At 46.0% G+C, this 16,319-nt stretch overlaps 1 protein-coding gene across 2 annotated transcripts in view; it reads left to right on the top strand.

Annotated features, from left to right (window-relative positions):
• Positions 1-1,210: 1,210 nt before the first annotated feature.
• Positions 1,211-16,319, top strand: part of GIT1 (GIT ArfGAP 1) — a 129,635-nt gene continuing 114,526 nt past the window's right edge. For both annotated transcript variants that reach the window (XM_066599584.1, XM_066599583.1), the window contains exon 1: positions 1,211-1,493. In XM_066599584.1, coding sequence (XP_066455681.1) covers positions 1,442-1,493 — 52 coding nt within the window. In that variant the 5' untranslated portion in view covers positions 1,211-1,441. The remainder of the gene's footprint in view (positions 1,494-16,319) is intronic.

The following is a 16,319-nucleotide window of genomic DNA, read 5'->3' as shown; positions in this document are numbered from 1 at the left end:
CCTAGTCTGAATTGCTTCTGGCCATAAAAGCTGGCATCAATTGGGCAGGCAGCCAGAATCACTTTGGGCCAGTGTGAGATTATGAACCCAAACCCCATTTAAAGGTGTTGTCTGGTTGCCAATTTTTTTGAGTATAGCCTCAAATGTATTAAAATTACAAAAACAGGGGTACTTAACCGTCCTCTGTCAATGCAATCCAGGAGAATGGCACCTGACCGCTATGGCCTCTGATTGGCTGCAGCAGTCAGGTGATATGTGTTCTGCAACAAAGAGTAGGAGGACCGAAGTTACAAGATAAGGGATAACTTTAAGATTGGTATAGGTCCAACCCCCTAGAAACCCACGGATCCCAAGAATGGGCGTCCTATTGGTCCCTGAGTGCATGGCGCAAAGGTCATGGTGGCGAGTTCAAGTGCTTTGGCAAAAATGATCTGGTAACCAAACAGCCTCTTTAGAGGGGTTGCACCCAAATTGCAAGCTATCCCCTTATCCACAGGATAGACAATAACTTTCTGATCAGTGGATGTCTCTTCGCTGAGACCCCCATAGATCCTTAGAACGGGGGTCCCCTGCCCCTCTCTCTCTGCTGGCTTACTGTACCCTTCGCACTGAGGAGACTTAATAGAGCGCTCATTTTCAATGCAACTCGGGTATTTCCGTTAGCCCTACTGAAACGAGCGCCGACCACACATACTCAGCCATCCATTCTGATGTCATTGCGAGGGTAGAAGCGCCCCCCACAGTAGCAGGCATACCTAGACACGGCTCACCTGGTGGGATCAGCAAGTTATCCCCTACCCTGTGAATAGCTTGTGATTTGGATACAACTCCCTATAAAAAGTGTATTGGATACATTGTGTGATTCTTCTCAGTCATCTTGTAGATATGATACTTTACCATCTGTATCTGCTTTGGATACATTGTATCACTCTGTCTGTGATGATCACTGCCCAAGCCTTTTAAATCCCACTTGCCCATTTTGTGCCAGTGTTCACCCTCTCTCCAATGTAATGTAGAAGGACAAGTTGTAACTAAATAATAGTCTATAAAGAGAACAATCCATGTTTTGTGCATAAGATCCCAATGTGCTGCTCTCAGCCTGCCTCTCCTTGCGCTCCTTCTTCCTCCTCCTCCTCCTCTCCCATTTCCTTTTGCCATCCCCTGGGGGTGAAGCTGGGCTGTGGCCCCTCCTGTTGGATGGGCAGGGCTTCTCTCAGTTTCCTGCAGCCTGTGAGCCGAGGGTGAGCTGCAGACATCGCAGCGCTGACATATCGCACCAGCCGCCGGATAATAGCCGTGCCGGAGGCTGCGGGGAGGCGCCCCCCTCTGCCCGGTGCCCGCCGCCGCACAGCTGCAGCAGCTTCTCCCCGGCTCTCTGCGGACTGCTGCAGCACAGGACGGCACCCTGGCTCAGAAGGTGATCCCCTCCTCTCCTCTGAGGATGTCTCGGAAGGTGCAGAGAGGCGAGGTGTGTGCAGACTGCAGTGCCCCAGGTAAGACTGGCCATGCCAGGCAGCTGCTCTGTGCCCTGCTCCTTCACTTGGGCCTCCTGGAAGGGGCATGTCATAGGCCTCTAGCGCACGGTTTCTGCAAGTAGAGTCCTTGCTCTTGTCTTGTGCATGTAAGAACAAATCGGTGAGCTGCCTGCTGCTAAACTTCTGCTGGGTAACCTGTCACCAGCGGTGCCCACGTCACCCCAGCGTGGTAGTGTTGGCCATCCATATAGCGCCAGCGTTTAATCTGACTGCTAACGAACCAATAATCCGGTAAGAACTCTTGCCGGTTGGCATGAGTACGCCGCCGGTTGGCATGAGTACGCCGCCGGCAGCAAAGTGGCCGTAGATTAATTGTACGATCCAACTAATATCAGACCGCCGCAATCAGATCTGGTGATAAAGTACGCAATCAGTTACGACGCACTGAGATCAATAGCAATTCGGCAAAGGCTGGACTCGTACGACCGTGTTAACGGCGTGCCACGCAGCAAGTACACGATTATAATGCATTCGTCTTGCGTTCTGCCAATACCCATCTAGTGTGTATGCATGCGTAATATGGGCCATAGAACATGCCACACTTCTTTTTTGCTTGCACATGTATTTCGCACGACTTGTGGGAGATTGCTGTTGCGTATTACGTGCGCAAAATGAGCATACGGTCATGTAAGCCCAGCCGAACTTGTGAGTCATTTATGAAAAGTCACCATAAGGCTGTGCTCACACGACTGTATGTTAATTGCGTATTATCCACTCCATTATTGCGCAGTTTTAGTCTTCCATACACTCTGTGTGCTGCTTACGCGAAACGTGCGAAATAGGCACGCAGAGATAAAATCACAGAATGTCCCATTTTGGCGCCTATTTTGCATGCATACACGCCAAGACAGTGTATGGGGATAGGTGGCACGCCGCAAGTGTGCATTGCCGTTGCGCGCTGCACACCGGAGACGCGCGAGTCCGGTTTAAGGGTGTATTCGTATGGATGAGTTCTGTCCGATGGCGATATGGACTGAACTTGCGCGTGTTAATAACAATGAGTAAGTTTTAACTTTTTCCCTCGCAGCGAGATTGAAAAATTGCTGCATGTCCTATTTTTGTGTGATGCCTCGTAAAAAATCGCCAATTTCTGATCTTTTAAAAAAAATCGCACTCGCAAGCCATACAGTCGCATGTGAGTGCAGGGCAGCTTTTACCATTGACAACTAAGGGCTTATTGATAGACGGCAGAAATACGCAGGTTTCCTGCATATTTGCTCTGGTCCATTTACTTCAATTGCCTAGTGCGGTAATGCACGACAAAATAGGACATGCTACATATTTTTACACACGATCACACATTGTGTGAACAAAGCCATTGAAATCACTGGTTTCTATTCACTGCGTATTATGAAGCACGAATACCCTCGTGTGAATGAGTCCTAAGGCCGCCTGCACACGGGTGAGTCGGACCCCACATGCTGAGTTCGACCCCGTGCATACCTGTCCAGCATCTTCTGTGAGCGCTGCAGATGTGCCCGCCAGCACTCCGTCACGCATGCGCAGTAGCCGCCGGCGCTTGGGTGTGAGGCGTATCCCACGATACTTCCGCATTGCTCACTGTGGAAGTGCCACGGGACGGACCGCTTCCATTGACTTCAATGGAAGCCGGCCATGCATAACCTACACAAAATTGCAGCATGCTGCGATTTAAAATTTTTTTCTTTCTCTCTGCGAGCGGAGAATCGCAATCGTGGAAATGAAATGGCGTTTTGCCATTGAATGCTATGTGCAGTATTTGCTGCGGAGTCTACTGCGGACTCAGCAATGCAAATACGCCCGTGTCTAAGAGGCCTTAGTGTGCGTTCGCACGTCGCTAATTTGCTGTGGATTTTGTTGTTGATCAGCAGATTTGGCCCGTTCAATTTTAATTGAAATGGTGAAATCTGCAGCAAATTGGCTAAATAAATGCAAATGCACCCTAAAGTGCGTTAAACGTGTGGATGTAGCAGAGCTGAATTAGAAACCTATAGGGAACCTGCCTAAAGCACTACAAACTAACTTATGGTGATGTTCGAAGAGGTGGCAAGGAGCCGGGTGCTGGACTTTCCATGTTCGCCCGCTTCCTGCTTCCCACAATGCCCGCCGCTGAAGTCTGTGCTGCGACCGAAAATGTGGCTCTTTTCAGAGCCCCGTGCATGCGCTCTTTTATAGAAGTCTATGGGAAAACGGCACATGGGACTCTAAAAAGAGTTGGAATTCAGGCCAGCGCATGCACTTAAGTAGGTGATGGCGTGGGAACCAGGAAGCGGGTGACTTTAAAAAAAAAAAAAAAAAAAATCACCTTGCTCCCTGTCACCTCCATGAACAGCACCATAACTTAGTGTAGGCAGGCGACACATTCCCATTAAACTCTTATAGGGCAGTGTTGGCGCACGTTTATAGCTACAGTAACACTAAATTCTATGAGTAAAGTCACATTTGGGTGAAAACTGTAACATCTGTTTTTCCATAAATTGTCATAGTTTTACAGTTGTTTTTGCAGATGAAATATTTTGAATACCAGTAAAAACAAATGTTTGGGCATAAAAGAGCGCCGCAACATTACACCAAACAGGGCTGCAAAACTGCTTCCTTAAAGGCCTTATTACAGAGACGGCGTCAGTACTTGTGTCGTAGCGCTAATTGCCAGGCTGCATCTGCACTTACGGGTTGAGTCTGGTAGTTATAAGGAAAACGCAAGGGCTAATTGGTGGCCACTAGCATTCGTGTAAAAGTGCCCTTCACACAGGAGCGATGGTCGTTCAGTGAAGGCAGCGCGCCCTGGAGATCTCGCCCGCCCGCCTCTATTCATTATGAACAGGCAGTCGCTCGTAGATGAATGACTGCCTGTTACACGGGACGGCACTAAAATGCCGCGGTTTCAAGCAGCGTTTATCTGAACGCATGTGTGAGAGGGGCTTTCCAGGAGGTCCAGAAAAATGTCTGCACTCATGATCACTGCTGTATCTGCCTTCCATCCGCTTTTGGGAAACTACTGGGCATCTCAATACAGTTGTGCGGTATTAACAGCTTGGGTTACATATGTTGCACTTTTTTTTATAAGGGACGTGCAGATTCTCGTTTGAATGAGCGAGTACCGTCACCACTAAGGGCTCCTGTCCACGGGCGTTTTGGCATTTCGTTCCCCGCAGCGATAATCCGGCCACGAGTAACGCAGTGCACGCTTTCCACAGCGTTACTATGGAAAGCGCAGCCCCCCTGTCCACGAGCAGAGAATCACAGCGATTCTCCGCTTGCGGCCGGCAAATCGCAGCATGCTGGAAATATCCGCGATTCTGTCAGATAGGCTCACCGCGGAGATCCGTCAGATGGCGGCGGATATTGCAACACCCGTAGACAGGCAGCCTAACTCATTCACGCTCGTCCAGCCTGTTTAGATAGGCAAGTGCGTCGTTGGCTCATTCAAACGAGAATCGTTCAGTCCATGTATAAGCGAATGAGGGGCTGAACGATAAGTGAATGAGCCAAGGATGATATTTATGATGAATGGAAAGTGGTTCGTCATCCAGTCGTTGACTCGCATTCAGACCGAACGATTTAGACTTTCGCTTGTCTGAACATTTTTTTTTTTTTTTTTTTACGATAATCGCTACGTGTAAAAGCACTTTTTGCTTCTGGCTTTAGTTGGTGTGCTTTAAGGTAATGCAGGAAGTTTACCTGCCGTGCTGTGGAAAAACAGCTAACACTTAGGCCTGATGCCCACGGACGGATTATCGCTGCGGAATTCCTGGTCGGAAACCCGATGCGAATTCCGCAGCAATGTCCATAGAAATGCTGTGTTCAACGATTCTCCCCTGCCCACGAGCGGAAATCAACTGCGATTTTCCGCTCACGGGGGAGAATCGCAGCATGTTCTATTTTATGCGGAAAATCGCACGGACGGCTTCCATCCATCCTGTGATACTTGGTCTGTGAGCACTGCAGAGGTATTGCAGGAATCCGCGTCACTGCCCAGCGCGTCATGCCTTGAACTCCGCTGGCTCACCGGCCAAGACACTTGTGTCAGATCTGGACATGTGAGTATGGGTTTCTGGGGGGCTCTGGGTCTGATTTTGCAGTCGGAATCCCACCCGGCTGTGGGCATGAGGCCTAAATCGGTTGCGGAGAAACTCCTCTGTAGTGCATCTGCCTCTGCTACATAAGGACTGCTGCTGGATATTTAGCATAGGCTCAAATGTATCTTTGTTTTTTGTATCTGTTCTCCCCCGTTTGTAAACGCTGCGGAATATGTTGGCGGTTTATAAATAAAGATTACGTATTAGTATTAATGTTATTACTGAGACACATTATGTAAGGTCGACATACAAGTCATTTACAGTAGTTTTTAATAATGGCGGATTTACTTGCCTCGTGCGTAACTTTCCTTTTTTTTTTTTATGTACTTTTGACACTTTAACAAACTTCTCAGGTTATGTTCAGATGAGTGTATTTTAATTCTGTATTTGGTTTATGTTTGGTGGACTCCAACACAGAACTAATGTAAATCTATGTATCTATTCACATGGGTGGTTTTAGAAAACCGCAGCCTGGCCTATTTTTGTCGTGTTTTTTTTTTTGTTTTTTGTTGTTTTTTTTTGGCCTCCATATTGGTATTTTTTTCTATTGAGTAAATATAGATCCGTATTTTCCCGGTAGAAAATAAAACCAATGACAGCAAAAACTGGGGCAAAAACAGATCAAATACTGCTAAAATACGGTTGTCATGTCATCTGTAACATGTCCATATTACAGATATGCTACAATACGCTCATTCGAAACTGGCCTTTAGGGTGGCTTCAGATGTGCTGAAAGGTGTGCAATTGCACATAAGCCCAATGCATTTGCGCTGTGAACAAGGCACTTTTGCACGCGTATCAGCTGTACCTTCCTGCGCACACAGGGCAAGACCCCCCCCCCCCCCCCTGTTATTAATGAGTTCTATTCTCTGCGTATTGCGCACGCAAATACGTCCGTGTGAAGCTAGCCCTAGAGTTGGGCATTGCCACCTAGACTTGGCACGGCAGCAGTATATGGTCCTATGTACGCACTTCTTGAGGCTTTTTTTTTTCTGCGACATATTTCAAACAACTGAGCCCTTTTCTGGGGACTGACAAGACGTATGCCCAGAAGACGTGTCCTATAAAGACCCCTGTGTGTGTTTTGTTTGGAGCGGGCTCCCCTTTGTGCAGTTATCTGCGAGGAGTGAAGTCACTGCTGGCACATTGTTCGCTTGATGTGTCTGTCAGATGCTGGGTATAATGTGCATACATATGGCGTCATGTCTATCTGCCTCCAGGGAGTGAATGGATTTATCTCCTATCCCTAGTGTATGTCACATCATGTCTGTACCGCTGAACCATTATGTTTAGCTCTTTGTTCTCTATCTGGTTGACTTCATAAAGCAGTCGCTGCTGGGAGCAGTGTTGGTAGATTGCAAGCTCTTTGAACTTGAGGTATATATCTGTGTGTATACTCCTTCCTATTCTCCAAGCCGGCAGCAGAAATGCTCATGTTGTGGAGGTTACTGAACATTGTGAGAAGCAGATGACTGGCATACGCTGAGGAAATAAGTGTAAATTGACTCAAAATGCTGAGTTTTATAAATCTGAAGCATGTCACAATGGATTTCACAACTTCAAATGGGGGGATGAAATCAGTGGCCAATCCATATCGAATATATGTGGATTTTCTGCTCCCTGTGGACATACCCATGCTGCAAAGGAAATGGGATCAGTACCTCTTAGAATTTAATTTATTAATGGGGTTCCCCAGGACTTCTTCTATTGATCACCAGGCCGCTGCCAGCGATGACCGTGTTGGAAAAGGATAGCGTTGTCCTTATTACAGCATCCCAGTTTGGTACTTTAGGCTCCCATTGAATTAAAGGGGTTGTCTAGTTATAAACTATGGATAGCTTATCCTCAGGATAGGTCATCAGAAGTACATTGTTTTTTTTTTTTTTTGCCAGGGACCCCTGCCGATCACCTATTTGCTGGGCCAGTGTATTCATACACTGAGCTAATTTCTGCTGGAAGCAAACAGCTTTGTTTCCATTGTAGTGGCCAGGCTTGGTATCAGAGGCGCAGTTCCCAGTGAATGAGAAATTGGCATGCAATACCAAACCTGGCCACTACAGTGGGAACGGAGCTGTAGAAATGAGCTCAATACATAAGTGCACCAACCCAGCAAGCAAGGTGAGATCCCAGGCAGCCAATCTACTAGTGATGGCCTATTCTGAGAATAGGCCATCAATATTTTACAACTGTCCACCCCTTTTAAGTGGAATATGTGCTAACAGGACTGCTGCACTACAAGACAGTGTTATCTGCTTCCAGCACTGTCTGCACTAACAGCGGCCCAGCAATACAGACCGCACCATATGGAACTATTCTGAGCATAGGTCATTAATAGTAAACTGGAGTACCCCATATAAAATAGTTAGAAAACAAGCATTTACTTTGCAATTCCTTTAACCCTTTCCAATCCAATTTTGGATTATGGGTTTCCTAAAAGTCTTTCTCTTTTTGCTGTTAGCCAGCAGATGACACTGTTGTATAAAGCGTGTGCGTGCGTGCGCGCGCGCCAGAGAGGCTCCGACAGCGGAGTGGCTGGCAATAGACAGTAAGAATACCCTGTTGGATGTCTTCTTACATTGCTGTGATTGTGTACAAACTTCAATCAGAATGTAGGAAAACGTCAGACAGTGGATTGGAAAGGGTTAATATACCTGAAGGCAGTGGTCGCAGCCAGAAGACCTAAAAGCTTGTCAAAGCTAGTCAAACCCTTTAAATTCCCAAACGACTATGTTATGGGCAATGTCTAAGTACAGTGTTGAGTGTGAACCTGGTCTTGGAACGCCATATATAGAAAATAATTGTTGCCTGAATGATCATTCAGCCGAGCCCCTCCTCATTAATACGTGCGCATATCTAAAATCTGACGCCTGTTTCATTCTACCGGTGTTTACCATTGGGTGTGATCAAGCTACCCCCACACTATTATTATTGTTACTTTTAAAGCGTCATCAATCCCAGGGTTCTGTACATAGGAAAATTAGGGTGTAGGTACATTACATAAGCTAAAAACTAAATTAACTAAATAAATGATGGACTAATGCGGACGGAACGAGGACCATGCCCGCGAGTACTCAGTAGGGCCTATCTTACCATTTGACCAACTGCAACTGTGTACTCGCCCGAGCACCATGCGGGGGGACGTCGGGGACCAGTGGGTGGATAGCGGGGAGAGAGAAAGATCTCTCTCCGCCCGCCGCCCCCCGCATGCTGCTTGGGCGAGTACACAGTTACTCAATAAGACTGCTACTTGATCGAGCAGCAGCCATAAACAAGCGCGCTCGCTCATCTCCAGTGATAATGCATTGCAGTACAGAAGTACTGCAATGCATTATCTTAGCTAACCAGAAAAGCTGTGATCAAGTCTCATACAGAGATGTAAAGAAATAACACAACCCTATGTGTGCGTGGTTCCCTCTTTGTGTAAGAAAGAGAGAATTAAAAAAAAAGACAGTAGGTGAGTTTAGAAGTTGCTCATATAGTAGTGTAGTGTCAGTGGGGTCCATCTCACCATTTGACCAACTTTAAATGGCCAGTCTTTCAACAACAAACTTATGGCAATAGATTTGCTAACTGAAGATGAAGTTTTCTGCTCCATAAATGGCTCTAAAGTGCTGGCTACTAGGGATCTCCCTTCTTTATAATTAACTAGCCACTGCCTGATTTCAAATGAAATCCATCTCTAGCAACAGAGGCGGAAGTGAGGCTGGTCCTTGCAGGGATAGGTGTGCTTTCTTTCTTCCATTGGGCAGTGCATGTGTGTGCTGAGGGAGGTAAAATTTATGCTACAAGGTTATATCAAGAAAGTATAGTATTGGCAGAACCACATACTCCAAACAAGTGGATAGCAAGAAGGCGTGCGTCTGATACGGGGTAGTTTCTGGTAATATAACATTATTTGCATCTAAAGCTTTTCCAACACACGGTATGACATGAGTGCTGCACACCTGTGCTTTTCACATGGCAGAAGTGCACAAGAGCATGTATGGCGGTACAGTCTCTGCATGGAGCCATAGCCACTCCATGTGCTGCATATGGTGTTGCATTACAAGGCTCCTTTCCTGTAAAATCAATGTGTCTAGAAGAGAAGAGCAACATATTTGTCTCTCTAACACAGACGGCGGCTGTCACTGGCCATAAGCGGTAATATTGGGGAATTCTGGGTAGAGCTATAAAATTCCTACCCTGTTATGCGTTGCAGGTTGTTACATAAGACACATTAGCACACAATGCAGCACTTATTTGTGCTCCTCTATGATACAATGGTGTCACTCAGGTCAGGGCTCACTCTGGCGCTTCTTTGTAGCACTGAAATGGTTTTCAGGAAAGCAGGGACAGCCAGTCATTGTCACTGCGCTGCATTACTAATTTGGCTGGGAACACTATACCGAGGAAGCTGGCACAATGTAACTGGTTACTGTCTGCTCCGTTTAATCCAATCCCGTTCGTTACTGATGACCTCGCAGTAGGGAAGGGATTATGCTACTTTCCAATATTTGGATAGTTCCCTCATACATGGCAGAGTATTCCGCATTGCCCTTGTCAACGGTAAAGTGTATCTTCACGCTTCCACAGTTTGCATATGATGACTAATAAGTTTTTAACTTAAGCAAACTTTATTAACTTTTTGCATTTTTCTTTTATACATCAAAAAAAAAACCCCTCCCTCCCCCCCCCTCCCCTCTTATAACCCCGAGAGAAGTACCAAAAAGTTACACTATTATCAATCAGATCAATAAACATTTCTCCATATAAGGATAATTCTTACAACCGTTGGGAGGGGATGAGAATATGTATAATTTACATAGAAAATATTAAAAACCTCCAAAAAAATAAAAATTCTGTCCCACGCCGCCTGGCTGTAGCTAATCCTGATTCATCTGACTACTCATTTTCGAACCTCTCCTTGCACCTTTTTTGAGATACATTGGTTTTTCAGTAGCTATAAGCCAATTGACCTTATCAATCAGCCATTGTACAGTATGGGAGGCCTCCTATAATCACCTCTGAGCTATTAATTTCCTGGCAAAGTACAGCGTTCTAGCCACAGCCGCCTTCGCTAGGTCCAAATGTAATGTAAATTTATGATATACATTGTATTACTTGTACTGATTCCAAATACGGTCTGTATCAGACTACATAGCTGCGTTAACAACTCTGCGAGCTTCAGAGCTGAGCTCAGAGCTTTGATTGGTTTAACCCCTTAATGCCACAGGATGCAAGTTTACATCCTGGCAGGGTGGTAGTTACTTACGTCCCGTGGCTGGCACAGACTCAGAAGTGAGCCACCAACATCCTGTACCGGATCCCAGCTGTTAACCACTTATATGTTGCCCTCTGTGACGTTATTGGATGTCTGTAATAAAATCCTAGCAGGCTGATGGGTTGCCATGGCCTGTGATCGCTATTTTGAGTGATAATTAGAGATGAGCGAGCACGCTCGTTTAAGGCTGATGCTCGATTGAGTAGCAGTGTTATTGAGTAACTGTGTACTCGCCGAGCAGCATGCTGGATGGGGTGGGGGCAGGGGCCAGTGGGTGGGGAGCAGGGGGTGGGGGAGAGAGAAAGATCTCTCTCTCTCTCTCTCTCCTCCCGCCCGCCGAACCACCCATCCCAACATCACCCCCCCCCCCCCCCCCCCACGCATGCTGCTCGGCGAGTACACAGTTACTCGATAAGACTGCTACTCGATCGAGCAGCAGCCTTAAACGAGCGTGCTCGCTCATCTCTAGTGATAATGCATTGCAGTACAGAAGTACTGCAATGCATTATCTTGGCTAACCAGAAAAGCTGTGATGAAGTCTCCTGCAGAGATGTGAAAGAATAACACAACCCTATGTGTGTGCGCTGTTCTTTTTGTGTAAGAAAGAGAGAATAAAAAAAACAAAAACATTTGTTGTTATATCTTGCAATTTGAACACTTTAATCTGCCCCGCTAAAACAGTGTTGTTTTTTTTTTTGTTTTGTTTTTTTTTAAAGTGGCAAAATTCTTATTTTTGATCATTTTGTCTCAAAATGATCACAAATAAAAGTGAGCAAAAATCACAAAGTGATCAAAAAGGCCAATGTACCCCAAAATGGGACCATTAAAGCTACAGCTCATCACGCAAAAAAAAAGCCCTCACAGAGCTCCGCCCTTTGAAAAATAAAAGTTTTATGGGACTTTGAATGCAACCATGTAAAATAAATAATTTCCAACAAAAGGGTTTTTATTGTGCAAAAGTGGGAAAGCAGAAAAAAATTTTTTGCTATTATCTTAATCGTACCAGCCCGCAGAAAACAATTATCACATTTATGCTGCATGATGAACGCTGTAAAAAATAAAATGTCAAAATAATTTTTTTTTTCTTCCCTGCCAAAAAAAATTAGTTTTTCCATCCATTGTATGTAGCCAAAAAACGGTGCCAATAAAAACTAGAGTTTGCCGTGCAAAAAATAAACTTTCATGTGGCCATGTTGATCAAAGCCTTCCTTCTTACCACCCCCCAAAACCCCCCAAAAAACATTATGGCTAGGAGTCCCATTAACAATGAAAATAGGCAATGTCCTTGAAGGGTTAATGGGATTCTGGAAAGTGTTACCTTTTACGTTTTATTCACAGGTCATGGTGAAATCGCATATTCTTCAGTGATTTTTGAAGAACTGCCACTACCTAAAATGCGTGAATCAACCCTTACGGCTCATTTCCACGGCGTATGCAATCTTCAACTGTGAGAAATGGACCAATCTCGCTGCGCATGCCTTTTTGTTTGTGTGCGTTTTTTTTTTTAATATCCATGTGTCATCAGATTGTCATTCGCACACGAACCACAATTGATGTAGGCGTTTTGTTTTCATCGTCTTTTGGCAACCTGCATAAAGATCGTTGACTCATTCACCTTCACTGTACAAGTGAATAAGTGGACTGAACGATCAGTATCGTAGGGTCACGTTTGGATGGAACGATTATCGTTTGCTTGTTTGAAAGATTTTTGACCGCTAATCGTTCCGTCTAAAAGCACCTTAAAGGGGTTGTCCCGCGCCGAAACGGGTTTGGTTTTTTTTCAATAGCCCCCCCGTTCGGCGCGAGACAAACCGTCCAGTACTTACCCGAATCCTCGCGCTCCGGCGACTTCTGACTTACCTTGTGAAGATGGCCGCCGGGATCTTCACCCTCGGTGGACCGCAGGTCTTCTGTGCGGTCCATTGCCGATTCCAGCCTCCTGATTGGCTGGAATCGGCACACGTGACGGGGCGGAGCTACGAGGAGCCGCTCTCCGGCACGAGCGGCCCCATTCAGAAGGGAGAAGACCGGACTGCGCAAGCGCGTCTAATCGGGCGATTAGACGCTGAAATTAGACGGCACCATGAAGACGAGGACGCTAGCAACGGAACAGGTAAGTGAATAACTTCTGTATGGCTCATAATTAATGCACAATGTACATTACAAAGTGCATTAATATGGCCATACAGAAGTGTATACCCCCACTTTGTTTCGCGGGACAACCCCTTTAAGTTGTGAGGGACGTATCCGAAGCCTTCTCGTAGTAACCAGCAGAATTGTGAATGCAGCTCTGGAATATTACACAAGCTGCAGGGATCTGCACAAGATAAGTTATGTCATTTACAAAGTTGGACCTTTATCACACGGACATATTTGTCATCGGTGGGCCATCTGTGTATTTGACTTCTGGCTCACGGGGGAAAAAAAGTAGGACGTGAAATGCCCACTGCCCACGCAGACCGGATAGCACATCTATCCGATGCAAGTTGGTGCCGAGCTTTTTGGGCAATGCTTGACTATGGCTGTCTGAATGAGGATCTTACTTAGATTTCCATATAGATTTATCTTTATGGGAAAGAGATGAGGTTCGGTTCACATTTGGCTCTTGGTGTCAAAGGCAAATATGTGACACCTAGCATCGTTCAGAAAGGTGCGCTTGTTGGGGAGTACAACATGGTGCATGCCGGTGTGCTGATGAGTTTTACTCAGTGGGATTGATCGTTTGGAAGGCCATCACCAGCTTATGGCAAAATCATTTTCAGGGTGCGATCTCCCTTCCGTCATTTATTCTTGATTTGCAGGATGTAACCTTGTCCTACTTTCATGCTTTTCTCAGGCTGGTGGGTCCCTCCATGCTGGATGTGGGATCTGTGTCCAGGATGCTGCTGCCTGCACTTGCTCTCATACTCGCACATCTGCATTCCTGTTCTGCCTCCCCTGACTTTCCCATGAAAGATTTCTTCTCCCCTAGGGTGCATTCACACTGTCCGTGTTATGTGCGATGTGTGGGAGACCGCACATCTGTATTCTATTCTTGTTCGAGACTCGTACGAAAATAGGACATCCTGCGACCTTTCTGTCTCGCTGCAAGAGAAGATCTCTCATGTAAATGCACCCGTTTCAAATAATGCGTTGTATTTTTCACGTGAGTTTTTGTGTCTCTCAACATGTAAAACTCGCATGATTTTCTGGCCCATGTGAATGCACCCTAATGCTGGCACACTGATGCCAAGGAATGTGTGATCTCTCCCTCCTCCTGCGTAGTGTGCAGAGTTCTTTACACTCCCTGTACTGTACACTGCAGTCTGTTAGATTCTCCCTGTGGATTGCTGTGTGTTTTCCTCACTACATACATACATACATACATACATACATACATACATACATACATTCTCATTTTATTGAAAAATAAACAGCATGCCAAAACATTAGCAATACAGAATCATGCATGAATATTAGATAAGCGAAAAACCTCATGTCGTTATAGTATCAAGCAACTATAATACAATCCAGAAAAGGCAAAAAAGAGAAACAAGGAAAGAAAGAAATATATGTGTAAAGGAGACGGGACATAATAAAAGCAAAGTCCTCTGGATATCCGCATACTACCTATACTTTGATGTTCACCCTGTGTGATCTGGCCTACCTTCCCCTGTCATATGTGCAAATGGGCACGTTTTTTGCGCATGCATGACATGTTCATTTGCGCATGACAGGCGAACACGTCCTGATTTAAATGGCTATCTGGCTGATTAGGCCCAGATGTGTTCTCTTTACAGAATTGCCCAGCGTATTGGGCATTTGCGCGTGCATTGAACGCAGATTTGTATACCTTCCAAAAACGTCTATGGGGACTTAGTACCTGGGCCATTTACGCACCTGTTTATTTGCACGAGCGATCAGTGCAGCGCTCGATGAAGCAATAACAGCCATCGTATTGGTTCATCAAGTGCTGCCCTGATTGGCTGAGCAGCGTTCGAGAACCAATCGGAACCATCGCTTCCTGGAGGTGGGATTCATGAATCGCGTAACGAGGAAGCGATCTTCTGTGGGCGGCCGAGGACTGCAGGAAGCCTGCTGGAGCTCCGGAGCGCAGCAGGAGGGACCTGGACCGAGCCTGCTAGGTAAGTATAATAAGACCTCCCTGAAAAGAAGAAATTTAATACAAAGACTGGTCTTATTTTCAGGGAAGGACAGTGGTTGACATTTATAATTATAGAGATAGATAAAGCAGTCGCTAGTATCAACCGCCCTATTTTCCCTTCTACGTGTTTTAGGAAGGTTTGATAAACGTACTGCGGTTTGTTTTTGAGCACTTTCAGCAGTTTTATTCTTCCGGCGCAGCAGGCTTTATATCCAGTGTTTTAGTTGCTGATGCTTCTCATTGAATGAACATGTTGTACTGACTGCATTTATCACTAGGAAAGTTTTAGGAACTCACTTAATAGGGTGATGGCATATTGTTAGGGCTGTTGGGACTCGTACGATCCTGAGGATTGAAAGGGCTGCACACAGTTGGATGTATGGAGCAGCGCTCTGTATGGAAACCCATGAATGGCTTACAGCAAGAGGTGAATGTTTACTCTTGTAATGGAAAGCTATAAAGCAGAATTTAATTTGCCTTTGAGATGCAATTGTGCAATGAATGAATGTTGCAAAAATCACTCCCCCCCCCCCCCCCCCCCCAAATGAAGGTAACAATTTGAGGAGTCAAAGCGCCTTTTTTTCTTTTATTTTAAACTTCTTTCATTTTGATTGTGCACATATGTCAACTTCTTGCAACAATATTTTGCAACAAACTTTCTTGCAACAAACTTTTTTTTAAAGGGTGCAGCCACACCAGGCCACAGTATTTAAATCTCATCCACAGGCCGCAGAAAAATCTGCAGCGGAACTGATTCGCTATGTAGATGTTTGTCCGGTTGCCAGACTGTTTTAGGTACAACCTAAAATAACAAAAGCAGCAGTACCTACCAGTCCCCTCCCCTGGTGATCTACTGCTGCAGCCCCCACGGTTTAGGAACGGCTACCACCTGACTACTGCAGCCAAGCTGAGGCCGCAGTGGTCTCGTGCCGTTCTCCTAGCATCACCACTTAGATGCTGAGTGCCATAATGTTAGGAGAACGGCACTGGAGCGCTGCGGTTTCTGGCTGTAGTGGTCAAGTAGGTTCCGCGAGAGCAGGGGGAGGAGTCGTCCGGAAGCACACTGACGTCACAGTGTGCATCGGGATCAGCGCCGCTAGCAGTGCCGAGCAGAGGAGTAGCAACACTTGCACTAGGAGGAAGGGGTAAGTATATGGGTTTCAGGGGGGGGGGGGACGCTATTACTACTGAGGCTGATATAGGGGATACTATTAGTAATAGTGTCCCCTATATCGGCCCAGTAGTAATAGCATTACTACCGAAGCCACTAAACCCCCGCCCCCATATGGCCAAAGCCCTGCCCCTGCCCAACTCCATGGAAA

This window comes from Eleutherodactylus coqui, chromosome 4 (genome assembly GCF_035609145.1).
Source record: "Eleutherodactylus coqui strain aEleCoq1 chromosome 4, aEleCoq1.hap1, whole genome shotgun sequence".
NCBI lineage: Eukaryota > Metazoa > Chordata > Amphibia > Anura > Eleutherodactylidae > Eleutherodactylus > Eleutherodactylus coqui.
Note: the sequence above shows the minus strand (reverse complement) of the source record. Positions and strands in the feature narration are given on the sequence as shown.